The sequence below is a fragment of the Trichogramma pretiosum genome, unplaced genomic scaffold (assembly GCF_000599845.2).
Source record: "Trichogramma pretiosum strain Unisexual culture from Peru unplaced genomic scaffold, Tpre_2.0 scaffold98, whole genome shotgun sequence".
NCBI classification, from domain to species: Eukaryota; Metazoa; Arthropoda; class Insecta; order Hymenoptera; family Trichogrammatidae; genus Trichogramma; species Trichogramma pretiosum.
This window is the reverse complement of record NW_019641709.1, coordinates 269738-297479: the sequence shown is the minus strand read 5'-3', so window position 1 is coordinate 297479 and position 27742 is coordinate 269738. Positions and strand designations below refer to the sequence as shown.

General features: G+C 42.6%; 3 protein-coding genes across 6 annotated transcripts in view; 2 read left to right on the top strand and 1 right to left on the bottom strand.

Annotated features, from left to right (window-relative positions):
- Positions 1 to 27742, top strand: part of LOC106649168 (potassium voltage-gated channel protein eag) — a 127969-nt gene that overhangs the window by 38523 nt on the left and 61704 nt on the right. The gene's annotated exons all lie outside the window — the stretch shown is intronic.
- On the bottom strand, positions 197 to 3533 carry LOC106649156 (ankyrin-1-like). Its single transcript, XM_014366435.2, has one exon. The coding sequence runs from the start codon at positions 3387 to 3389 to the stop codon at positions 834 to 836; it is 2556 nt and encodes an 851-aa protein (XP_014221921.1). The 5' UTR covers positions 3390 to 3533; the 3' UTR covers positions 197 to 833.
- Positions 14548 to 16236, top strand: LOC106649158. The gene has a single exon (XM_014366437.2). It carries the CDS (start codon positions 14687 to 14689, stop codon positions 16034 to 16036), a length of 1350 nt encoding a protein of 449 aa, XP_014221923.1. The 5' UTR covers positions 14548 to 14686; the 3' UTR covers positions 16037 to 16236.

Below are 27742 nucleotides of genomic sequence, written 5' to 3'. Positions count from 1 at the left end.
GACGATCAATTATTTTAAAACATAATATTTGGTATTGTATTAACTTACACTCAATACGAGAGAACAAGAAAAAAGAAGAGTGAAATGAATGTTGAATGAGTGATTGTTTAAATCTTAAATTCGTTGAATAGCAATTCGTCTAGCAGTGTTTGTCAATAATATAAAGGAGGAAATTCATATTTTAAATTTATTTATTAGATTCATATTAAAAATATACAATTATTAAATAACATCAGACATAAAAAAACTGCATATTCACTTAAATATATCGCTATAGCTATGCTTATCGTTTGTAACTTAGGGAATATAGGAAAAGTTGATAATATAAATAAATGATAAATGCTAGGAGAGTGGCTGCTAATTTGCCGAATGGAAGACATAAAGAACTCGGGCATTGGTTTCGAAATATCGCGGAGAACTAAACTGCGGGACCAAGACTGACGTGGCTCATCGATATAACTCCACCCGAGTCAGCCACAAAAAGGAAACAAGTTTCGAGGCGCGAATTCGGCATAATGCATGCAATTTCTCGTGTCACGACTAAAGTTTCTATAGTCGTCGGTCGCGATCAACTGTTAAAGCTAATGAGAATAGAATAATTTAAAAAATGTCTACTTTGTCGAGTCTCTCTTTTCTTTCAATCCATAGGCCATATTCATATTTTTTAACATTATTTTCAACGTTATTTAATTACATGGATAAAATTTATATGAAATTGAAAAAGATATAACGTTCCATAACTAAAAGCAGTGTTATTATTTTTTTCAAATTTTCCAATGGATCAGATATTTTTATAATATATTATTACATATAACCTTATTAACTAAAAGATGTCATTCTTCGCGACAAGTGATTCTATCGCTTAAATCCCTATCACTATCGCTACTATTACTATTGCCGTATTCGACGGTTTCATCCGCGGCTGCCAAGCAGATTGTGCGAAGATCCCAGTTCTGCATATTCGAATTGTCGATGACCATTTCGCAGCACTCGAGCGGCAGACGGTAATGTATCAGCTTTATGAAAGATACCACGGCCCAGTTGCGGAAAAATCTTCTCGACAACTTCTCAAACACATGAATGACGCAGGCCCTAGGAAGTCTTACGTCGTCCCACTGGACAGTGCAAACGAACTTGATGAACTCCTTCAGCGTTACCAGCTTCGTCACCTCTCTAGGTTCCGACTGGATCAGTTCGTAGAGCGTCAAGCCCGGCTTTACTATTAGCTCGATCGCTTTGTTCGCGAAGTGCTGGTCGTTGCGCCAGAAATTATCGAGCGCCTCCGTCCACTCGACGTGCGCCTCCGTCGACTCGACGAGCAGCCCGAGCCGGGTGAACAATTCCAAGACCTGCAGGGCTTCGCTTAGGTCCATGTCGTATCCTCTCTTCTCGAGAATTTCGTCCACAGCGTCGACCTCCACTTGCAGATGTCTCTCGTTGCAGACCCCGAAGAACATCTCCGTCACGTCTTCGTCTTGGAAAAGTCTCGCCTTGGAAACGATATGCAGCGGAGTCACTCCTTTGTCGTTGGCCAATGTCGGATCGGCGCCTCGTCTCAGCAACAATGCGGCCAGTTTCTCATGACCACACAACAGAGCCCAGTGCAGCGGTGTATTGCCCAATTCATCTCGGGCGTCGATCTGTATTCTCTGCTGCCTTTCGTCGAGAATTTCGAAGAAAAACTTGGCCGATTCATCGTCCCAGCTTGTCTTGCAAGTGATATGCAGCGGAGTCTCTCGTTTGTTGTTGGCCAAATTCGGATCGGCTCCGTTTCTCAGCAGTAATTCTGCAGCTTCTTCCTGGTCGTTTTCCAGTGCCAAGTGCAGCGCCGTGTTACCCTTTTGGTCGCGGATGTCGAGCTCAATCCGCTGATGGTTCAATAGCGTCCGCACGAGATCGATATTTTCCCCGTTGCAGGCGATGTGCAGAGCTGTGCGCCCCTCTTTGTAATCCATATCGTTCGGATCGACACCTCTCGCCAGCAGCAATTCGCACATTGCCACATTGTGGCCGACGGTCGCCAAGTTGTGCAACGGAGTGTATCCCCAAAAGTCATACGAGTCGAGCTCCACCTGCTCACGTCTCTCGTCGCACATCCTGAATAACATTTGCGCAATTTCGTCGTCTTGCGCAATTTCGTCGTCTTTCGTTGCCTGGCAAACCATGTGCCAAATTGTCTCTCCGGCTTCGTTGACCAAAGTCAAGTCGGGGCCTTTACGCAGTAGAAGTTCGGCCATTCTCTTGCCGGTGCTATGGTACAGAGCCACGTGCAACGGTGTATTGCCAAAATTGTCCTGGGCGTCCAGCAGCACGGCCTGATTATTTTCTTCCGCGATCTTGAAAAATAGCTCAGCCAAGTGGACGTTGTTGCGGTGACAAAGCACGTGCAGCGGAGTCTCTCCTTTGGCGTTGGCCAGATTCGGATTGGCGCCACGTCTCAGCAGAAGCTCGAATAATTCGCCGTTGCCGTGGCCCGCGGCCAAATGCAACGGTGTCCGGCCCACCTTGTCTCGGGCGTCGATATCGATCGTTCGACGATTAGCTTCGTTGGCAACGAAAAATAATGTCTCCGCCAAATTATCGTCGTTGCGGACATCTGGTTTCACGCAGAGAGCGTGCAGAGGAGTCCAGCCCTGGGAGTTGACTAAAGTGGGATCCGCGCCTCGTCTCAGCAACAGTCGTACCACGTCCACTTGGCCGTACGTCAGCGACAGATGCAACGGCGTGTCGCCCGTTTTTTCCACGAGGCAATCGGAATTGACCTGGCCGAGCTCGAAAAATTTCTCGACGACGTCGACCACGCCGAACTGGCAGGCGACGTGGAAGTGCGTCGATCCATCCTCTTCGGAGATGTAATTCACGTCGAATCTGTCGTAAATTTCAAACAGACGCTCGACGACGTCGTGGCCACACGCGGGACTCGCGAGATGCAGCGCGGTGGTGCGACGCAACAGTGGCTCGCCGTCCTCGTTCAACAGGGGCTCGTCCTTGTAGCCGGACCTGAGCACGAACTCGACGCAGGGCCTCGGATCGATCCCTATCTCGGCGAACCTCACAATCTGCTTGAGAAGCCAGTCGATCTCTTCGCGGCAAAACATCTTTCGCAAATCCGGATACTGACCCTCCCAGTTTACCAGACGCTGCTGGACGGATTCGAGGTTGACTTTGTGTTCGCTCTTCATCTCTCGAACGACCGCATTGCGCACCAACTCCAGTTTGCACAGGTTCACCAGTATCTTGCCGTGATGCTGCAATTCCATTATTTTGACCATGGTTATGTTGTCCGATACTTCGAAATTCGAGATCATCTGCGTGCGTCTAGCGATTTCGAACAGAAAGTCGTAACGGCCATCGGCACCGCCGTACACGTCAGTTTCGTCGTCGGACATGTTTTTTTCTCGCACTATTCACACACCACGCACAGTCGTCTGATATTATTTCCACAAGAATCACTTGCCGCAGTCAATGTACTATAGTTGAGGCAGTTACGATATCGCTCGTTGTTGTTTACCGTTGCTCAGCGTCGTAAGTCGACCAACTAACGAACGCACAGTGGCACACTGCCGTCAGCAGCGCGAGCCAAACAAACGAACGAGCGAAGGGGGAGCCTGACTATTTGTGATCAATTACTCTGAAAACACGTTCGTATTTTTATTATTTAACGTGCAACATACGGATGTGCAACAATTTTTATTTTTATTTCAACTTCTTTATGTCACTTAAAAGGAAGGAGAAGGGGTGAAATGAAATATAAAACACACAAAAAATTTAAATCTATATTTTTTATTTTATTTCTTTATTTATATCAATTGTTGGTCTGAGCTTTGGCCCGAAAAGAACCTTCCCAAAATTTCACCATTGAATTTGTAGCCTCTGCGGTGCCTTCCTAGTCCTCACCGGTCTATTGCTGTCAAGATGAATTAAACTTGCTTCGCTGTCCTTGCGGCTTGGTCTCGCAGCCGCCAAACACATATAACACAAATCTTGATTCGTCAGTTCCTCGATGATCATGTCGCAGCAGAGAATCGGCAGCCGATAACGCGTCAGCTCCAAGAACGAATCCAACGCCCAACGCAGGAAAAATTCTCTCGACACGAGCATCTGGCAGAGATACAGAGCGCAAGCCTCGACATGCCTCCAGGAGTACATCCATGTTTCGTTATGGTGCGTGAAATCGTAGTAGTCTTTCAACGTGAGTAATTTTCTCGCCTCTTCGGGCTGCGACAGGATCGAGTCGTGGAACGACAAGCCCCGTTTTATCCACATCCTCTTCATGACGTTCGCGAACTCGTCTTCGTACCAACATAGTTCGAGTTCCGGATATTTCTCGAACAGTTTGCGTTCATCGAGAAATTTCATGATCGTCGTGGCGTCGCTACGGATAAGTCGGTATCCCCTTTTCTCGAGACTTTCGACGATAAAAAACGCCCTCGATGCTACACGCAACAAGTCGAAACATGGCATAAAAGGATCCATCCATGATTTGAATTTCTGGCCAAAGTAATCGGCAGAGGGAAAAACGAAACGAGACATGTCTGCGCCGCGAGCAAAAAGTAAATCGACCGTATCCGTCAAGACACTCGCCACTGCCCATTGCAGTGGTGTCCTGCCCAGCTTGTCCCGAGCATCGACCCGCACGACTCGACGTTGCTCGTCGCACAACTTGAAGAATATCTTCGCCGAGTAGTCACCGCTGTCGATTTGCTGACAAATGACGTGCAGCGGAGTCTCCCCTTTCTCGTTGGTCAGAGTCGGATCGGCGCCGCGTCTCAGCAGCGATTCCAGTACTTCTTGGCAGTTGTAGCCATGTGGGCGCAGAGCCAAGTGCAGGTTAGTGTCACCGTCGTTATTGGCCAGATTCAGACCGGCGCCATTTCTCAGCAGAAATTTTGCCAGGCGTTCGTGACTTCGTAACAGAGCCCGGTGTAGTGGTGTATTACCCATGTTGTCCCGGGCGTCGATCAGTACCGGCCGATATCTTTCGTGGCTGAGCTCGAACAACATCTTCGCTAAATCATACTCATCATCATAATGTGCAGAGCTCACGATGTGCAGAGGAGTCTCTCCTTCCGAATTGGCCGAGTTTGGATTCGCGCCTCGTCCCAGCAACAATCGCGTCACTTTTTTATGGCATCTCACCGACAAGTGCAACGGCGAGTCACCCGTCTTTTCCACGAGGCAATTCGGATCCACCTGGCCGAGCTCGAGGAATTTCACGACGACGTCTTCCAAGCCATACTCGCAGGCCACGTGAAAATGCGTCAATCCATCCTCGTCGATGTGGTTCACATCGAACCTGTCGTATATTTTAAAAAGATGAGGGACAAGATCCTTGGCGCGATGCTTCCAATACTTTTGAGACGCGAGATGCACCGGTGTGCGACGACGCAATAGCGGCTGGCCGCCGTCTTCGTCTTTGTAGCCGGATTTGACGACGAATTCGAGCACAGAACTGGCGAGTTCGTATTCCTTTTCGGAATTCACGCACTGCACGAGGAGCCAATCGATTTCTTCGCGGCGTAACAATTTTTTAAGATTTGGATATTGGCCTTTCCATCCCTTGACCGTGGAACCGAGTTGACGGATAAGATCGCCTCGATTTTGCTCGAACTCTCCAACGATCGTTGCACGTATTTTTTTCAATTTGAGCAAGTACAGGGTTATGTTCGAATGATAGACAAATTTAGATATGTCAATCGAATTTTGTGCACTTTCTGACATTTCACGGTGGTACTTGAGTTCGGAATCCAAGTCGTACCAGCCCCCGGCACCGCCGTACACGTCGACTTTGTTGTCGGACATGGTTTTAATAGCGCACTATATCAACACGAAAATAATTACTTGACACAGTCGAGACGATCACTTTCTTGGTTGTTAACGCTGCAGCTTGTCGCACAGTATTTACCGAAACAAACGACGAACTCGCACGGACACGCACCGCACGCAGTTCGAGCGAGAGAGCGATACGATCACGCAGTAATAGCCGTTACGAAAGGCATCAATCGCAGCAGCAGAAACTTGAACCTCGGTCGAGGCGCCGACCAATCGTAGCGCGGAGTCTATCAGACCCGCAATTACCCTTCTTCGTTGTTCGTCACGCGCAGGCAAATCTGTAAAGTGACCGCAGTGTCTGTGACGACTGCGAATCGTACGATCATTATTGCGCGCTCGCTTGTTTTTCACGGGTTGACGGGTTGATTAAAAAGTTTCGCGTCGAGAGAACGCGGATTAATCAAAATAAATAGTGGTAAAGCAGAGGCAAAGTTTAAGCAAAAGTGCGTAGAATATATTTACAGTGAACGCAGTTGCCCGAAAGAAAGAGAAAGATTCGCACGCGCGCTAATATAAAGTTTGCCATATTGTGTGCAGCTGCCTACTATACTGGCCTCATGTATATCTACTCATATGCCTTCACCGGCTGCGCGTACACGAGCTCCAGTCCTGAGTGGGTGAATATAAATTTAATTTTCTTTTCTTCTCTCTCGTTTTCTTACCGTCTCGTACTACGCGGACCACTCGCAGCAGCTACCTATAGATATAAAACACGCGCTACGAGAGCGAGATTTCGCGATGCGCAGAATTTGCATGTATCATTCATACGACGACGACGAGCAACCCGTATGCATTAAAAGAGAGAACGAGATGATAAAGAAAAAAAAACTCGTTCGCGGCCATTCGTTACCCAAGTTTTTCCTCTTTCTCTCTCTCTCTCTCTCGCGTGCTTTTTTACTCACTCAATTGTAGTAACGGGTCGGAATGTAGAGAGAGAGAAAGGGAGAACTTTGTGATGTCGCTGCGTGTGTGCAGTGCGCTCTAGGCTCACTATGTTTCTATATGCACGCGAAATTTTCACCGTATATTAATAACGAAAGAGAGCACCGAGTCATTTTCACATTATAAGCTTCGTCAAGAGACGAAGACGACGAAAATCAGATGGCAATGGCTATTACGACTTTTCATGTGTGCTTTATAATATAGGTATGATATAAACTACTCGAGCCGCAGACGCGTCGAGCTTTTCTCGGCGTATTACATGTACCGTGCGACGATGTGTGCCCAAGACGTGTAAAATACTTATAATCATAGAATCGCGCCGCACGGCTTTGTACAAATTATACGTTATATATAGGCGAGAGATTGTTTATTACGATAAAAGCACATCGCCGACGAAATCGTGCAAAATTCACAGGATATTATCGCGTCGCAAAGTCACGTACTTTACTGTTGATCTTTAGGTGAGGGGTGGGATAGAAGAATACGCTCCTTTCTTACAAAAAAATTAATGGCCTTCGTTGTCTTCGTATTTTTTGCCCGCTGGTCGAAATTTAGGCGTGATGGCGTGCGATACATCGAGCCATGTATATAGTTTTTAAATACGTAATGGCCTTTGAGTCGCATGCAGTGCGAATGGTGGCTATGTGCTGCGAATCAGTCGTTAGTAAAATTTGTTTTGATTTTTGAAACTGAAAGAACGTACTAAATGTTTAATTAAAAGTACAAGTACAACAATTAAATTGGATTTCAGCGGGAAAATAACTCTTTGGGTGATAGTTTGTTTGGATGTATGCGGCTCGTAATGCATGTTGTATGCGAATTTATTTATGCTGGACAGGGATGAAACTTACGAGACGTAGCTGGACATCGAATAAGCTGAATTTTCAATTATTGCAGAGTTTTTTTATTGACGATTGCAGTTGTCGATTAATGGGAATCGGTTGAGGGGGTTGTCGAGTGATGTTTCAGTACCGATAGACAGTAGATACTTGAGAAATATTTTTTATATCTTAGTTCCTGCGAGGAAGGCGATGAAAAGAATGGTACAAAACCACGACAAAATTAATAAATGATTGAAATGCTTAATTTATTTATTTTTGATGTTTTACAAAAATTAGGAAATAATTATGAGAAGGATTTTTTGAAATTTCGTACTTTATACTGTTTTTAGACGAGATTATAATGCTCAAGTGTCTCCAAACGTGGCATAAATCTTAGAGTTTTGTCTTACTTAGTACTTATCTGATTATGTATTGCATTCATGTGATATTTGAGGCTACTTTTGATTCCGAATGATTTATGACATGTCTTGCATTCGAAGATTTTTCTACGATCATGTAATATGTTGATGTGACGATTGAGACTTCGTTTTGATCCAAATGATTTGTGGCAAATTTCACATTCAAAGGATTTGTTCCAATCATGTACTGTATTTACGTGAGTTTTGAGGCCACATTTAAGTCCAAATGATTTTTGACAAATTTCACATTCAAAGGGTTTGATCCGATCATGTACTGTATTTACGTGAGTTTTGAGGCCAGTTTTAAGTCCAAATGATTTGCGACAAATTTCACATTCAAAGGGTTTATTCCTAATATGTACTAGGTTTACGTGAGTTTTGAGGGTACCTTTTTCCGCAAATGATTTATGACAAATTTCACATTCGAAGGATTTGTTCCGATTATGCACCGTCATTATGTGTCTTTTGAGGTATCCTTTTTTTCCAAATGATTTATGACAAATGTCACATTCAATGGTTTTGATACGACCATGTACTGTACTTATGTGTTTATTGAGATTACTTTTATCTCCAAATGATTTGTGACAAATGTCACACTCAAAAGGTTTGCTACGATTATGCACTGCATTTATGTGAATTGTGAGGTTTTGTTTTTGGCCAAATGTTTTGTGACAAATTTCACACTCAAAGGGTTTATTCCCAATATGTACTAGGTTTACGTGAGTTTTGAGGTGATCTTTGCGGCTATATGACTTATGACAAATTTCACATTCGAAGGATTTGTTCCGATTATGTACCGTCATTATGTGTCTTTTGAGGTATCCTTTTTTTCCAAATGATTTATGACAAATGTCACATTCAATGGTTTTGCTCTGGTTATGTACTGTATTTATATGTCTTTTGAGGTTATCATTTTGTCCAAATGATTTATGACAAATGTCACATTCAAAGGGTTGGCTACTATTGTGAACTGAAGTTGTGTGCATTTTGAGGTGACTCTCAGTATTAGAAATTACTACATTTTCATTCATGTTACCGGTCTGATTTTCTATTTTTACATTGAATTGAATATTTCTATACTCCGTTTTGCAGATGCTTGTCGATAAAGACGGCAGCTGAGGTTTAACATCTTTGCACTCAAAATCGATGAAAATTTTTTCATCTAACTCATCCTGTAAAGGCATAACCTCGTTCATGAGTTTTGCCTAAAATTCAAATCGTATATTAGTTTTGGATGACTGAAAAACCAAAAATGATTAAAATTATTGAACTCACCGACAATTCAGGAAACAAGATTTTTTCGAAGTTTTTGGATTCGCCAGAGTTCACCGAACCAAAAGTGCAATCGTCGCCTGTACCTGGCCAGGTATCGTACGGTTCTTCCTTTACCCTATAATATAGTCGAGTTAGCTGAAGCAATCGCTTTAAAAAATATCGTGGCCTGCATGAAAAAGTGCCTAAATACCTCACTGTATCTCCATTGCTTTCCATCTCACGTTCTATTCACTGTTTTACGAAATACACCGAGAAAATATTTGAGGTTATACTACGCTAAATCTCGAATTCGCACCAATTCGTAAACACACTTGCTTACTATACGGGAATTTAGCTCTTCGCTAGAGACCGAACTCGAACGCACTGCTCGTATATATTGGCGAGAAGATCTGTGATAGCTCTTTGGCGATATTTCCCCCTCCACTGCACGCAGTTATGCACGACGATACAAAATAAAGACGCTCAAGAGTCATCGAAAACAACATCGAAATTGCCATAAAAATTTGATTCGTTCAAGTTCTCAAGTAGCTGAGGCATACGCGAGAAACATCCACACACGCATTATCAGAAATAAGGTTCAACCAGACATCGGATATGCTGTTGAATACTCTTATACTCTTGAAAAAATGACGACTCGATCGTGTCATCGAAGTAACAGTTTCATCATTGTAAATCGAACGCTATTGTCATTGAACTCCCGAAAACGCGATCCTGTACAGTTTTTCGTGTATATAAATCCTGCGTTCTTTTGAAAATGTCTGTCCTGCACGACTACATATCATAAGATTGCTACTGCGGTTGCTGCTATGTGTATCCTCAAAGGACATACGAGCAGTAGTAGCACACGCGTCGTGCTCCACTCTGCGGACGAGTTGCGCTTCAGCTGCTCTTTATCCACTATCTCTCTCACTCTCTCTTTGTACTCTGCTCTGACTCAGCGCCATTGCGGCTAGCCTACCTCCTTCGCAATCCCCGGCCGACTATTACATATGTGTACGTACGCAAGATGTGCATGTGCACTTAGTAAAGAGCTACGTTATATATGTACAACTTTATACTTTTAGATCCTTGAGATCCCTTTGCGTCACGTGTATATCAAACCTACGACTGTCTGCATGCATTTTATCGTCCATGACGACGCACGAAAAACAAAAAAAAAAAAAAAAAACTCGCCAAGATAACGCAACGACTCCGTCTAGTCGTCGTCGTCGTCGATCGCGTCGTCCTGTACTCACCGAAACCTTTTTTTTTATAAATATAATACACTGTACTATTCCTCAAGGCAAGGTCAGGATCGTGTGCATGCGTGCCACATGGTATGCACACTAAAAATTCCCTCCCTCTCTCCGCCTGCGATAATAAGCACTGTAGACTGTGCACACTACTCGAAGGGAAAAACGATTGACCTTTTTATTATTATGCTACACACGCGCGCGCAGGAGTGTATATAGAGAGAGAGCAAAAAAATAACATGGCATTCAAAGAGGAGAAAATCACTGGCCTATTAGCGCGCGGAGAAAGCAAAAGCTCGCGTGCCGTCTGCAGCTTAAAGCTGTTCACCGTTTGCCCGTATGTGTGGAGGCATTTTTTTTATATAATGCTAATGTGTGTATATAGTGTAGCACGCAGGAACGAAAGAAATGCCAGTGCCGAGTAATCGAATTCAAAGTTATTTCTTGTCGTTGCTGTTTTTTCCCCTATAAACTCAGTTGTTATACTCTTTTTGCTCATTCGCTAAACATCACCCGCTTCGTAGCGCATTTAGAGAGAGAAGATTGTTGCATCCTTGGCTAGTTTACACACGCGTGTGTGCACAAACACTTATCCATACATGTATGAGAAAGCAAACTTACAGGGTTAAGATGAAAAAAAAAGCTTGGCTCAGCTCGATACGAAAAAGAAGAGAATGAAGAAAGGATAGGATGAGAAACGCGTATCGTTCGCGACAATGCAGATGGAAGCAAAAAAAAACCGGGCCTCCGATATGATACGGAAACGGATTGCTACTGCTGTGTCCACGCCTTTGTGTATACGCCGATGCACGAAATGTCATACCGCTACTACTACTACTATCTTGGCTTTGGGGCGAGAGAACAGGAAAAATTTCGAGAATCGCGCGCGGAATAAGAAGCGTATTCTCGGCACGCGAGCCATGTGTGCTGTACCACTATACTTTATATACAAAAGAGTGAAAAATTGCGACTTCTTCGCTGCAAAAGGCGGGCGGGGGGTCGCGGGTTAAAGAATGCATATACGTGGGCTTGGTTGTATCGCGAAATCTGGGATAAGCGCCAAAATTGAAAGGATTCGAACCAAGTGTACGAAATTCAAATTTTTCTTTTCAAGATTATAATTATAATTTTTTTTTCCCCCACTGAATAACGGATTTTATTTTACGCTCGACGCGCGATATTGCCGCACAAAGAGCCCCGGCGAGAGTCACACACGAGGTATTCGAGCGATGCCTCGACAGCTCGACGACCGACGGCAAAGTGAAAATGTCGCGCACGCATACACACGCGCACACGAGAGCTTTTCGTTATTAAAAGTTAAAAAGGGGTCTGCCGGAGCTCTCTGTGCATATACTGTACACGACGCGAGAAACACGCGGCGGCTGCTGCTGCTTTATGCGCGCCTCGCGCTTGGACGACGAAAAAGCTTTTTTCTCGCGCAGCTCCTTAGTGCGAGCGCTGCTGGCTGGTATAGCTTATACTGGCTGGTATAATAGCTTGAGTCGTGTCGAGCTCGACCGACGTCGAGATGCATAAAAGAGAAGAAGAAAAGTATTATAATGTATCCGACTCTCTGCGTGTTGGCTGCAGCTCTTTAAACGCAAATTTCGAGGCACAAGGCTCTTTTGGACGCGTGTGAGGCGGGAAGAAAAAAAGGAAAGGATCAAGATTTAAGCAGAATTTTTATTGCTGCGATGACGATAAAAATGAATTTTTTTAAATTCAAGTCAGAGTAAATTGATGAATTCATTTGTAAGGCATGAAAATTAAAAAAAGGGTACAAAGTTAAACCAAAAAAGGAATCGACCTTGAAATTTCAAGTTAAGTGCCCAAAGGTACTAGTGAATCATATCATAAGAAGTTGTAAACTACCATAAGAAGTCAATTTCTTTTTTGGTTTTAACTTTTGTTCTCATACAGCTACGTAATGATTTTTAATTTATTGATTGAAATCACATGAAAAAGTTGCAACATTCTAATAACTCCTACAAAACAACACGGTAATATGCTTCGATAAAAATTACGAGCTTTGTTCTACAGCCGCCAAGACAATATGATATAAATCTTGATCCATGAGCATCTCGATAATTTTTTCACAGCAGAGAACCGGTAGCAGATGACATGTTAGCTCGATGAAAGATTCCAGTGACCATGGCTGCATAAATCTTCTCAACATTATTTTACACATCTTCACCATACAGTCAGAATAAATCTCGCGGATTAAATAATTATGTGGCGATCCGCGCGCGAACTCGCAGCAATCCGTGTACGTGAGTCGTTTCGACGCCTTTTCAGGCAGCAGGCGAATGAAATCGTACAGAGACAGAGTCGGACTTATCATTGCCGCTTTCGCTTTGATCTCAAAGTCTTCGTCGTTGGGCAAACATTTTTCAAAATGCGCCGACACCTCGAACAATCTGAGATTGCTGAAAAATGTCATAATTATTAGGGCGCCACTTTGGTCCAGCTCGTAGCCTCTGTTTTCTAGGCGTTCGACGGCTGCCAGAGCACCGGACGCTAGATTTAATTTTGTATGAGTTGACAGATGTCCATCATAATACGGTGTAACTCTCTCGGCAAAGTAACTCTCAGTGGGAAAAACGAAGTTGGATAGATCAGCGCCACGATCCAAGAGTACATCGACCGCATCCGGCATGAGATTCGCCACGGCCCACTGAAGCGGTGTTCGGACCAAATTGTCTCGCGCGTCGACTAGTACCGTCTTCTGGATGTCGTCGTTGACCTCGAAGAAAAATTTTATCAAGTCATCGTCGTATCCGCTTTTGCAAATAGTATGCAGAGGTGTGAATCCGTTTTTGTTAATAGAATTTGGATCGGAACCTCCTCTCAGCAGCAATTCGACCACGTTCTTGTCGCGTTTGCTCAGAAGAGCGAAATGCAGAGACGAATAAAAATCTTTCCGGTCGAGGAAATTAGGATCTCGTCCAAGCTCCAGAAATTTCTGGACAACTTCGTCGCAGCCAAACCAGCAGGCCGCGTGAAAATGCGTGAATCCAGTCTCGTCGATGTAAGTCACTTCGAACCTGTTATCAATTTTAAAAAGATAAGGATCAATGAATCTCGAATTGGTTCTAGCCGCGTGATGAATCGGTGTCGTGCGATGCAACAGCGGCTCGCCGTCTTCGTCTACATCGGGTTCGTCCTTATATCCGCTGTCAGCCACGAACTTAATAAATCGATTTCCAACGCCCGTGTTTTTTACGCAACTCAACAGAAGATAATCGATTTCTTTTTTCGTGAAAATTTCTTGCAGTTGGCCCCGCCAATTTTTGGGCAAGCGATTAAATTCACGGTGAAGATCATATTGCTCTTCAAAACAATCCCAGTTTATCTTCTCACGAATGGTCTTCAATTTTTTCACACAGTTTTGGTTTTTAGGGGCCATTGCTATACACGCACTCGCTTCAAAGTATTTGTTCTCTTTTCCGCGAGAATCGTTAGTAGATGTTTACACGGCGGCGTCGTAACGTGTACTAAAGAAATGCGAGTGGCGACTCGACTGACGAGTGGCGTGGTCAGTGTTCGACCCGAACAACTGACACGCGAGGCGCAAGAATTCGCAGTAATACGCACAACGCCAGCAACTCTAAGCGATTGAGAGAAAGAGAGACACGCATAACCCACAAAGAAAGATATCTGACACTAAGTATGCTGTGGTGACGTCAGTTGGACCGAGCAACTCGTGACAATTACAGCTGCAGATTTTTAACAACTACCCTACATGAAATCGACTGATACTTACGCAATATTGAAAAGGGCATTTCAGACATCGTTCTATCTTTACGAAAAAGAAAAAATCTGACCAAAAGAGACCGTCGAATTATGAATCTTTAGACTTGAACGACGTAGTACAGCTGACCCGTAATTATTAATCTTATTTATTTATGCAGGAAGAAATGTTCGCTACAATCCTTGTACGTTGGGAGATTATTATAATATAGCGATCGGTCTCGCGTCCGCGTGTGAATACATCGTTACACGAATTAGTTGATGTTTACAAAATAAGAAGCGTGCGTATTGTCGCGAGCGCAGATACTTGGAAATTAATCCAGTGCGGTCTGAAATCCCGTATCGGTCGGTGTCTGAATCGAAAAAAAATTGTGTATATACCCGTACCTCTCGCCGACACACACACACAGAAACCATGTTTCAAGACTCCGTGTTCTCGGACGATGCACTCGAGCTCGTGGTGAGAAATGAACTGAAAGGCTCGAACGAGGACCACGAAGAGCTCGCCATCCAAATACTCGTGCAGTCGCACGCCAAGGAGAGCTGCAATCCTCTGCTCGACTGTCGTCGCCTCGTCATCGCTTATCGGACCAGCGACGACCCGCGGCGCGCTCGGGCGCTCGACGTGTGCTACGTGATACGACCCGAGCCGGACCGCCCGAAGCTGAGACAGTTCTACGACAAGGAGCTCGACTTCTATTCGGACGTCGTGCCGTGTCTGCGGCCCCACATCGCGCCGCCGGGCTTCTGTCCCGAGCTTCTCATGCACGATCGCGACGGTTTCTGCATGTTTTTCGAGAATCCCCAGCAACGCGGCTTCCATCGCGCGGTGAAGCAAAAGTGGTCGACGAGCGAGCTCCACGCGATCGCCAAGACGATGGCGCGCTTTCAGGCCGCGGCTTGGCTGACCGATCGGGCGCGAGGCGGCGGCAGGCCCCTGCACGAGGACCATCCGTGGCTGCTGCCGCGCGGTAGACGCAGCAACGAGGAGGCCGAGATAAGAGGCATGAACCGCCAGATCCGCTTCATCGAGAGGATAGCTCGGGACGAGCTGCGCCAGAGCACCAAGTGGATCAGGCGGGTGATAATCGACGGTTATCGGCTGGTGCGCGACTGGCAGGACGCCGACGGACGACTGAAGATGACCTTGGCCCACGGACGGACCTGGTGCAGCGAGATCCTGTTCAGATCCGCTGTGGAGCCCGTCGCCTGGTTCAGGGATTGGAACATGGTGCGCTACGCGCCCCTCACCCTCGACCTCGTGCAATTCGTCCACATCAGGTGCGATCGGAACACTCGACTGTACGGCCTGCTCCAGATAATCAAGGCCTATCATGAGGAGCTGGAGCGTTGCCTGCTCCGAGGGGGCGTCCCGCAAGAGGATATACCCAGTCGCGAGGCCATCCACAAGGAATTCGACGAGCTCCGGTTGGCCGGCCTGCACTACGCCGCTCTCTACGTGCCCACGACGGCGATCGGTTTCGAGGCGCTGCTCAGGGACACGTTAGGCAACGATCAGGAGCTGCTGGAAAAGTTGAACAGGCTGCAGCGAGCGGACAATCACGCGGACCTGCTGAAGCACTACAGGAGCGACGAGCAGTACCAGGGCAGAATAAACGAGCTCGTGCTGGAGATCGTCAGATACGGCGAGAAGCACGAGGCGAGAGAGAGGGAGGCGAAAGAGAGGGAGGAACGAAGGCAGTGGGGTTTATTCAAGAGACTACGTGTGTGGGTAGAAGACAAAATTGTACCTCCTCGACGTTGATATTTTGTAATTGTGATTGTATGTAATCGATGTAAGTGTGTATTTCTTGGATCGTTCAATCTTGTGAAAGATTATTCATTTTATAAAACTCGACGTACTTTATTATTATTATATTCGCCCCGTAATATAGACGCACTTACGAGAGAAAGTAAATAAACAAATGGAACAATAAACAATGTATTGTTCGCTCAACAGGAAAATCTTGTTGCCTCTCGTTTTATTATGAACAATTAATGGATTTTTATCAGACCGAAAGAAAATAATGCTGAAACTTTTTACAAATGAAATTAATAGGAATTAAGTTATGACGGAACATTTATTATTAAATATATTCTTTAAAAAGAATTATATAAAAAAACATACACGTTTAATCGTATCGTGTAAATACATAAACTCGCCCATGAACACGCATACATAATTACCAAAAGTCGCGAATCAAAAAATAAGAAAATAACAACGTTAGCTCGTTAATCCAGTGACTAAAAATAATGAAATAAAAAAAAAGTCGTCCTGAATTAATCAATATTTTGCACACAGTAAAAAAATGAAATATCAAGGTTGAGTAAAATTATGAGTAAACAAATAAATGTAGCCGCTTATTATTATAAAAAATTGGCAACATTAAATAACTTCAGAAAAAAAACAGCGAATACGTTCAACGTCATTACATGTTTTGAATCGTAGTCGCCAAGCAAACGTTGTACAAATCTTGATTCGTGAGCCCGCACTGCTTCAAGATCCTCTCGCAGCAGAGGATCGGCAGCTCGTGGCGCGTCAGCTCGTTGAAAAAGTCCAGCGTCTTCTTGCGGAAGAATCTCCTCGACGTTATCTCGCACACGTGTCGTGCGCTAACCTCACACCGCGACGCTATTATGAGCACCTTATATCTCGCCAAAGGCGGCCTAAACGTGAATTTAGCACAGTGCTATAAAAAAGCATATGATACTTATGACTCAAGTAGCCCATTCTTACCACGGCACTAGCACCCTCGCTTCGCTCGGGTGCTAACCGTGCCGTGCAATACTGGCCTGCTTAAGTCACACGTATCATAATATACTATTTTGCCCTTAGGCATTGCTGAAGTTGTTCGGATGATTTTTATAAACACATTACTATATGAAAATAATGAAATTGAATTTTTGGTCCGGAAAACATCTTTCTTCGAATACGTCAGATATAATATACATTTGTCGCTATTATAATCGACTAATAGATAGTGACGTCATTTTAATACAATTATGAATGCTTTTACTAATTTTTTAAGAAATTGAGAAAAAATTTATTGGTTAAAATACATTAATGCATGGTTTCCACGTCGCTTTTTTGAGATAGAAAATATGGTTATTACCTATCACGTGCTTTGTGGAAAAAATTATTCCAAGTCTTATTCACTAACGCGTGTTTGACCGATTCAGGGTCGCGATATTATTATAGTTGCCCCTCTAAATTTTAGATGACACACAATCGTTTAGGCAAAACTTTTATTAAAATTCTAGAAAAACACATGCATACGTATCCATACATATTATTTACAATTGTAAATCATTATTTCTTCTAAAAGTCGAGGCATGCTTGGTCATTGCGACGTTCATAAACTATATCATAACAGTGCAAATAAGTTCTTTGTCCTAATTTCTTCTCGCAATAATCGCATGAAAAATATAAACGATTTTCGTGTCCTGTCTATGAGTGGGTTAGCCAATTTGATTTTTGTCCGAAGTTTTTCTTTCACCTGTCGCATGCGTCGTCTTTATGACTATCGTGAACTGCCCTTTGATGGATGAGCAAATGCTGTTTATGTCCAAATTTTCTATCGCATTTGTTGCATGAGTAATCTTTTCGACCTTCGTGGACTGTCTTTTGATGCTGGAATAAATTCCATTTTTGCCCGAATTTTTTCCCGCACTTGTCGCATACGTAATCTCTCCGACCATCGTGCACTATCTTTTGGTGCATAATCAATTTCGATTTGTCTCCGAATACCTTCTCGCACTTTTCGCATGCGTAGTTTTTGCGACCCTCGTGGACAAACTTTTGATGTTTAATCAAATTAGATCGATGTCTAAACTTCTTTTCGCACTTGTCGCATGCGAAATCTTGATGATCTTTGTGGACTGTCCTTTGATGTTTATGCAAATCTGAATTTTGTCCGAATTTCTTATCGCACTTGTCACATGCAAAATTTTTACAACCTTCGTGGACTGTTTTTTGGTGTTTGCGCACACCCGATTTTTGCCCAAATTTTTTCTCGCATTTATTACACGCGAAATCTTTACGACCTTCGTGGACTGTTCTCTGGTGCTTCAACAAATCTGGTTTTTGTCCAAATTTCTTTTTGCACTCATCGCATGCAAAATCTTTGCGACCTTCGTGGACTGTCTTGTGGTGCAAAAGCAGAGACTGTTTTAGTCCAAATTTCTTTGAGCATTTATTGCATGCATAATCTTTGTGACCTTCGTGGACTATATTTTGGTGTCTAATCAAATTACTTTGTTTTCCAAATTGTTTTTCGCATTTGTTACATGTGAAATATTTCCGACCCTCGTGTACTGTCTTTTGGTGGATTTGCAGACTTGATTTCTGGCCAAATTTTCTCTCGCATTTGTCACACGCGTAATCTTTGCGACCATCGTGAATCACATTTTGGTGCGTGATCAAATTCGATTTACGTCCAAATTTTTTCCCGCAATTGTCACACAAGTAATCGTTGTAGACTTTGAAGACGACATCACTTCGATCTTCGTGTACTGTCTTTATGTGGTTGAGCAAAATATATTTACTTCCAAATCTCTTGGAACACTTTTCGCATAAGTAATCTTTGAATACTTCGTGGAATATTTTCTTGTGTTTGAGTAAAGTTGATTTATTTTCAAACTTCCTCTCGCACTTGTTGCATGAGAAATCGTCTCGATCTTTGTGTGCTAATTTTTGGTGTGTAAACAAACTCGATTTTTTCAAAAATGTCTTCTGACATCTATTGCATACAAAATCTTTGCGGCCTCTGTGTTCTGATATTTGGTGTCTACTCAAATGACTTCGGAACTCGAATTTCTTCTCGCACTTGTCACATACGTAATCTTTTTGTTGATTGTGACTTGTGTCTCGGTGTGTTATCATGCTTGATTCTAGTGTAAATGCCTCTTGACAAATATCCCAAACGTATTTTGCGTCTTTTGAAACAGCAATATCGTGTTCACTTGAAATATTTTTCGAGACAACTTCTCCGGGTTTCTTCTCACTTTTATCTATTTTGATAATTAAAATATACGATGGATCCTTCTGTTTAGTGTCACAGAAATTGAATCGATGATTCAATAAAATTTATCTCTTGGTATTATGGCTTCAACGTTAAAATTCAAACTATTTCATTTTCACTATGAACATGATTATTATGTTGACGGACTATGTCAAAATCGTTTATGATCATATTGTTTACAATTAAGTTACCGACTTATATGTTTATACATAATTTTCACAATATTTGAAACAATTTAATATTCTAACTTAGTATAGATTTTTACGAGAAATTGTTTTGCCTTCTAAAAAAACTCCTTAGAGACAACATCGAGTTCACAAAAAAAACATTGATTAAATAGATCCTAATACGCGTGTTTTATAAACGATCTTGATGTTCATTCCAAAGTTTGACCGTTTCATTTTAATGTGAAAGATATCATTAATTTAGTCTCTGGTTGATACCTCTCAGTTTATCGGTAAGTTTAGAAAGTTAGTCACGCACCACTAGTTGCTTCAGGCCTTCAGAAAAAATCATTGAAAATTTTGAAAATCGAGATACGGCGATATGAGCCGATATAGTAAACGGAAATTTTTTCAGTTTTTTATTGCATTGAAAAACATAACCTCAATTTTTTTCAGATTTTTTCAGATGACCTAACGCACCTTTTGAAGCCAAAAACCGCTTTTTTTGACGGAAATAATTTTTTTAGGACGGTACGGAGCCTCGAAAAATATGTAAAAATTTTTTTCTCGTTTTTTTCATCAAAATACATAACCTCAAATTTTTTCAGATTTTTTAATTGAAGGCGATAGCTTCTAGAGCCGAAAAATGCTATTTTTAACAAAAAAAGGTTCCTAGAACCCGATAGTTCCGGTGAAAAAATTTGAAATTTTTTTTTTTGAATTCCTTGTCAAATTTTTTTGACCCTTTCAAAAGTTCGATTGGAGCTTCCTAGCTCAATCTAGAGCAGGACAAAGATAAATGCAAAATTCTGAAGGCGTTTCTGAAGACACATTAAGAAATGATGAAACTATTTTGATGCTCTAGATTGCGCTAGGAAGTTCCAATCGAACTTTTGAAAGGGTCAAAAAAATTTGACAAGGAATTCAAAAAAAAAATTTTCAAATTTTTTCACCGGAACCATCGGGTTCTAGGAACCTTTTTTTGTTAAAAATAGCATTTTTCGGCTCTAGAAGCTATCGCCTTCAATTAAAAAATCTGAAAAAATTTGAGGTTATGTATTTTGATGAAAAAAACGAGAAAAAAATTTTTACATATTTTTCGAGGCTCCGTACCGTCCTAAAAAAATTATTTCCGTCAAAAAAAGCGGTTTTTGGCTTCAAAAGGTGCGTTAGGTCATCTGAAAAAATCTGAAAAAAATTGAGGTTATGTTTTTCAATGCAATAAAAAACTGAAAAAATTTCCGTTTACTATATCGGCTCATATCGCCGTATCTCGATTTTCAAAATTTTCAATGATTTTTTCTGAAGGCCTGAAGCACTTGAAAAATCTGAAAAAATTCAAGGTTGTTTGGATTGTTGAAAAGTATTTTTGTGAATTTTTTCAGATTTTTTAATTGCTTCATGTCCTCAGAAAAAATATAGATCGAAAATGGACGTTTATACCGGAAGTGGGGGAAGGAGGGGGGAGGGGGTCTAAAAATTTTTTTTTGGGACCTTTTTACCATGTACTATAACATACCAAAAGCGCGTCAAGATCGGTGACATACGTGCGCACGGTTTTGTAAAAAAGTATTATTTTGACCCATATTTAATACAAAAACTTAGCGAGTGTGTTATTTTTCAAATTGGCATAAAAAATAATTGATATCTCTATCATTTATATACCCACCAAGAAGTCAATATGCTGACGAATTTGATTCGAATTATCAATGTTTTTGTAGTGTTGAGAAGTATTGAATAATCTCCTGTCTTATCAAATTTGGTTTACTGACTGCTTCGTTAAGATACTCCCGAATTAAATATTCTATCGTAAGCGCATTATCTGCTTGTTCCTGAGTGACTGCGAGAAAGAAATACAGATAGATCGTAAAATAAAATTGCAAGTTTCGTTATTACGCACGTGAAATTTTTAGAGTTTACGTGAAAGAATGAATTTATCATGAGCTAACTTGCTACGTTTGGACGTTAACTGTGCCGTGCAATAATGAGCTATTTAATTCTCACGTATCACGATATACTATGAATCTAATTGCAATTGCAAATCCTGAAATTATTTTTTCACTTGACCTACACGCGTAGAACATACAAGCCAAGAGCTTTGAGCTTTTTGTTTGTTAAATTCACTCAAATTTTTCCATCCATCGCAACGCAATACGTATTTTTCCGTGCAACGCTCTCACGCACTTGCGACATTTCTCTCTTTTATATACTTTATCGGTCCATACAACAATCGGTCGAATCAACCAAAAAAAAAACGATCTATAATAGGCGGGGGACGGGCGAATGTCGCTCTACGCGTTCGCCCGCGAGGCTACAGACGAATCGACAAAAAAAAAGAGCCGAAAGAGGAAAAGGACGTCGCGCTATCCTCTCTCTCGCCCTGCGGCGCGCGGGTACACTGCACAACACACGGATCGACTGCATACGTTCGAGCGGGCAAAAAAATAGTCCGCACCGAACAAAAAAAAAAGAAGAAAAAAATCATGTCAAGCTGCTGCTGTTGCTGAAGCTGAAGTTACCTCGCGTTGGAAGGGGCAGAGAGAGAGAGAGAAAAGGAAGAGCGACGTCGGGTAGGCCGGGGCGAACATATATATAACGCGATACTAGACACAAAGCCGAGAGTGAGTGAGTGAGTGAGTGAGTGAGTGAGTAAGAGATCATTGCGCGGCGGCGGCGGCGGATCGGAGCTCATGCTGGAACCGCAGCGGCACACAGACAATAGACTGGAAAACGAGCGGAAACGAAGAAGTCGGAAAGATCTTTTCCTCGCTCGTGACGTATATAATACATGTTATATATGGGCGCGCAGCCGCCCACAAAGCTTCAAAGTCTAATTTCGCTCTCGCCCGGCGTATATAGCTGCAATTGCAGCTGCATCTGAAAGCAGCTGTATAGATAAAGCTGTAAATAATAGAAAGCTCGGGATCTGTGATCGGTAATTCTTTTTTTTTTCTTTTTTATTCTGTACCCTCAAACTCGATTAATGTCAACTCGACGCGCTGCACGTGTAGACAGCACGTCTCTCTCTCTCTCTCTCTCGGTTGAAGTATATACTTGTGTGCGCACTCGAGAGTTAAGTTTAAAAGCTCGAGAGAGAGAAAAGTAATGAGAATTAAAATAAGAAAGAGAGAGAAAAAAGAAGTACGCGACTTCTAAACTCGGCGATGCACGATCGTATATAATGAAAAAAGTAAAGTAAAAAAAGGTTACCATTGCAATCGCGAGGGGCCAATTAACCTTGGAGTGTTTTCGTTGGCCATAAACCGCCGCGCACGAAACGAAGAAAGTCTACGTAGGAACGTCATCATCATCGTCGTCGTCAATAGGACGCGCTCGAGATCTCCTTCGACGAAAAAAAAAAAAAAAAGAAAACAAATTAGTCACGAAGGGCGCCTGTATGAATGTCTACACACGTGTATTATAAAAATAAAATCGCACTCCATTCCGCGCACTTCGCGCCTAATTACTACATTTCAAAGGTAAAAATAAAAGAAAAATCAGCTAGAAAATAATTATATACATTCAACTCCGCAAGTACATTTACGTATGATAGGTTGTTCATATTATTTGATCCTAGCGAGGATATCGCAGGCAGGCACAGAGCGACACACACACACAAACACGTGATATTATTATTATTATATCGTCGTGTCGTGGCCTTGCCACTACTGGCACACATATATGCACAGATACTACGAGGGGGGCCCTATTGCACGGAGCCTCCCTCACGTGTAATGCATATATAGCGCGACACGCGAACTCGCCCTTCGGCGGCGATAAATCAGCCATGTGTGTTGCTGTTGCTGGTGGTGGTGTATACGCGAACGTAATTGCCGCCCATGTTCACTGCACACACATATAGAGAAGTATAGTAGGCGACTGCACTTGCGCCGCGACTTTGAGCTCCTTTATATTATTTTCCTTCCACGTTTATATACATCTTATATCTTACACGAGTGATCTACATTATGTATGTAAAGACGTAGTTTTTACTCTCGCTGAACGCGCGCATTTATATCATAATTTTATATACGCGCGGATAATAATTTTGAAATAAAATGCTTCACGTGCCTGCCTGCCTGCCTCGTGAATAGTTTTCTCCTGTAATACGCGTACATTTTATAATATACAACGGGGATTTTCTTTCTCGAACGCGGTAAATCAAAGACTCGAGTCGTCTCTTACTTATACCCGACTGTATAAGAGAGAGCGAGAGTAAAAATTTTCTCGCAGCCGGAGAAAATCCAGGAGTGTATTACAAGGCAGGCGTACGATAGCAGCGATCTTCTCTTATATTCCGCTCGTACAACGCGCGCATGTATATTACACGTACGATATGATCCCCTCTCGTATCTTGACGTTTACACATGAGAACACGATGTAATTTTTTATATTTAATTTTTTTTTTTTTACTCTTTTTATCAGAGGAAAAAAATATCGATATTTTGCGCTCGGCTCTCGCATTAATCATCGAAGCCTGCGGCGCGGCAGAGAGTGAGGTGCACTCGAACGAGTGATTGCCTCTTTTTTTGCTCGTGTTTGTACCTGTAAGATTGAAAAATTATTTACTCTTCGTTTCTTTGTAAGTAGGACAGCGGTCTGTAATGCGAGCAATTATAATATATGCATGATTTTTTTAAGCGTACACATACCAATTTTTTCTATTACAATTATTATTATTCAACCTATGGCTCTATATAGGTGCATATGACTTGTGGTGTAATAGGGTTAATTGTTTCACGCCTTGGCCAACCGCAAAACGGCCCACGCGTATTTTTTTATTTCATACCTAGCATTGACACTCGTTCTTTTCTCTCTTTCTCACTTTCTCTTTATTTTTCTTTCGCCGTGGCACGCGCTTACCTATCGTTGGAAAATTGATCGAATCGACTTCGAACTTAAAAAGGACGCGAAATGCGTCACTGCGCCCGTGACTGTACCTCAGCAAAACGAAGGTGGCTTACATACCGTTGCATACTTACGAATCAAAATTTTAAATTCAACGACCTCAAGGGAAAAAAAATCAAAGCTCATTATTATCCTCCTTCCCCTCATTTATACATTCGGCTCTTCTTACTTCTCTTCTTCTTTTTATAACTAATGGCGTAAGTCCGAAGGCTCTACGAAGTATATCGTGATTAAATCTTGGAGAAATTGATCGATGTTTCCTTGAATTTTCGGCTGCGCACACATACAGAGAGATAAGTGCACAATTTGCTCCTCTCTCATATCGAGGCTATTAGCCGGGCGAAAAGTTTCTAATTTGCTCGATTGGTTTTCTTCATAACGACGCGCCTCCTGACTGGGCCGGCCCCGAGGGAAAGAATAATAGCACCACGAGGCATCATACATATTTCACTCCTTACTCTCATTTCTCTTTTTGTTTTTTTTTTTTTTTTTGGTCGGTCTGACCACGATTAGAAAAAAAAAATTAAACTCGACCAAGGGTTGAACTGACCGCAGAGCCGCTCGAAATATATTTAATACATACACAGATACGTCAGAGAGCTAGGCTAGACTAGGCTAGGCTTGGCGCGCGTGTATATGACCGGCCATGGCACAGTCTTATCGTCGTAGTCGTCGTCGTCGTCGTGTATGTGTAAGGGTGCACCAGAGTGTGCGTGTGTGTGTGTGTGCGCAATCGATCAATCAATCACTGCGCCACAGCTGTATAACGTGTTTGCTGTTGTATACGTATAGTGTCGCCGAGTATCCAACTTGTGACGTACCCGGGATAGATATTTACATAATGCAAAATTGCCGTACACGCGCACACACATGCCGATGCGCGCGACATGACATAAAGAATATCGTTATAGCATACAACATTGTGTAGTGTGTGTGCAAAGTTAGAGAGACGCATATAGCAGAGTCGCGCGCGGGGGAGAAAGAGAAAGCGAAAGCAAAAAAGAAGAGAGAGAGATAGAGAGAAAAATCGGTAAAGCGCCGGTGCACTGGTATTAGTGTGCGCGCGGGGGAGTTTAGACGCACCCTTGACCTGAGGCCATGCTAGTATACGAGTAGCTCGCGCTCGCGAGCTCGATCGCAAGCAGCAGTAGCGACTTTACCGATCGCTATTATGCTTTGCAAGTGTGTGTGTAGTGCAAGTGTACCAGTATACTACCAGCACTAGTGCATTATAGCTCGTGCCAGTCAACGGGGCGCGCAGAGAGCTCTGCTGCTGCTGCCGCTGCACTACTGCACTGCACGTTATACTACGTATACAACCCATGTTATTCTCTCGCGTGTGAATCGAGATTAAGTCGCCGAGGTTGCGACCTTTGCGTTAAACAGGCGCATATACTGCTATACGGTATATACAGCAAAATTGTGTTACACACGCATGCGAGCTGTACACTACTATTCTGCGCGTACACACACACACACTTATACGCACGAGATTGTTTCATATTTTTTTTTTTTTTTTTCGTTGCAACTCAATTTTGATTTCGTTTTTCTCGTAATTTTATTTTAACTCGAATTAAAGCATAAAGGGCTGGCGCGTGACTCGTTTATGAAAAAACTGTCAACGTTTTATTATATCGCACAGCGGCGCAGTAACGGCAAGTAGTTTTTAACTCGTTGTAAAATCGAGTTTTACGTTAAATATATAAATTATAAACGTGTCGTGCAGGCAGGGGCAGCAGCTGTGCACAGCGTGCGTGTGTGTGTGTTAATTGTCACGCTACAGCAGCAGCAACATAAACAGCAGCGGCAGAAAATATTTCGAGGCTGCAGAAAACTCGCTAAAGTAAATCGAAATTGACGAATGCATATTATAAAAAATTTACGAAATTTTACGTTTTGTATATTAACTCCACAGGGGTGGAGGGTGTAAACGTGTATGTATATAACCGCGGTATATGCAAGCGAATGCGATAACAGCCACTCGTGATTAGTCGGAGCGAGAAATCGACTTTTCTCGATCTCGGACTAGCTGCCATTGCCACACTAATGGGCGCGCGACTTTGGTTTGCTGCGCGTGGGTATATAGGGGGGTATACAGTAATAGTAATAGCGAACCGCAGCAGCAGCAGCCGTTAAGGGTAAACTAATGCCCGCTTGAAACGAGTAAAAAGAAGCTAATGGCCCGTAACTCACGCCGAGAAAGAGAGACAGAGTCTTCTTCGATCGAGCTGGTATACACGCCGGACAAGGAGGATAGAAGGAGAAGAAGAAGAAGAAGTAGAAGAAGAAAAAGAGTACGAGAGAGAGCGAAAGCTTGGACACTGAGAAAAGTTTTTCGGCGAGGCAAAAAATTTCCTGCTCCGGATTATACATATTGTACTTTTTGCTGCTGCGGTATACAACGCTTCACTTACTAGCGCAAATCAAAGCAAACGAATCTTTCTATCCTCGCACGTGTAGCTGCGCGATGAGTCAATGCACGGACTGAGTATAACAAAGTTGAGTCTATTATATTAAGCGTCGCAACAAAGGTTGTAATATTTTGTAATTCTACGTAACGCATTATAATTAAAAATTTGGACAATTTCCAACAAAAAAGTTGCTGGGCACTTTTACTTTTGAATCATTCTACTTTAATCCAGGAATTATTTTAATACTTGTGATTTTTCATGAATTTCAAAAAAACCCTAAAATGGCCAACTTTGGGCCTCTGAAAAAGTGTCATAGAAGGCCCCAATTTTTCTAAAATTTTTTTGGGACAAACCTGACATCAAATACAACAAGTTTTTCATATTTGCAGAAAAAAAATTTTTTTGACCAATCGATTTCACAGAGAATCGGCCATATGCATGCTCGCCCGACAAGCGAAGATGCGCGAAAGAATAAGTAATAGCGATAAATAAATTAATTAATGAATGTTTGGCTAAAAGGTCATAACAATCCGTTGTCACTAGTTTATAGTTAATACAATTTATGTGGGTTGAAAGTTGGCTGAAACTGTATAGGTATAATATTGCTTAATGTTAGGCGAATATAGGTATTCAATTCGTAATAATAACTAGTCACTAAACAGTGCGCATTGTCCATAAATTGCAGAGCCAAGTGTAATGGTGTTTGACCCGATTTGTCCCTGGCGTCGACTTCCACCTGCTGATTATTTTCGTCGTCGAGCTTGAAGAATATGCCTGCCAAGCCATAGTCGCGTTTTTTGCTGCAAATAAAGTGCAGAGGAGTCGATCCTTTCTTGTTGGCCAGATTCGGATTGGCGCCTTGTCTCAGCAGCAGCTCGACCACCTCTCTCTTATTGTATTTCGAAGCCAAGTGCAGTGGCGTATCGCCTGTTTTCTCCACACGATAATTGGGACCTTGACCGTGTTC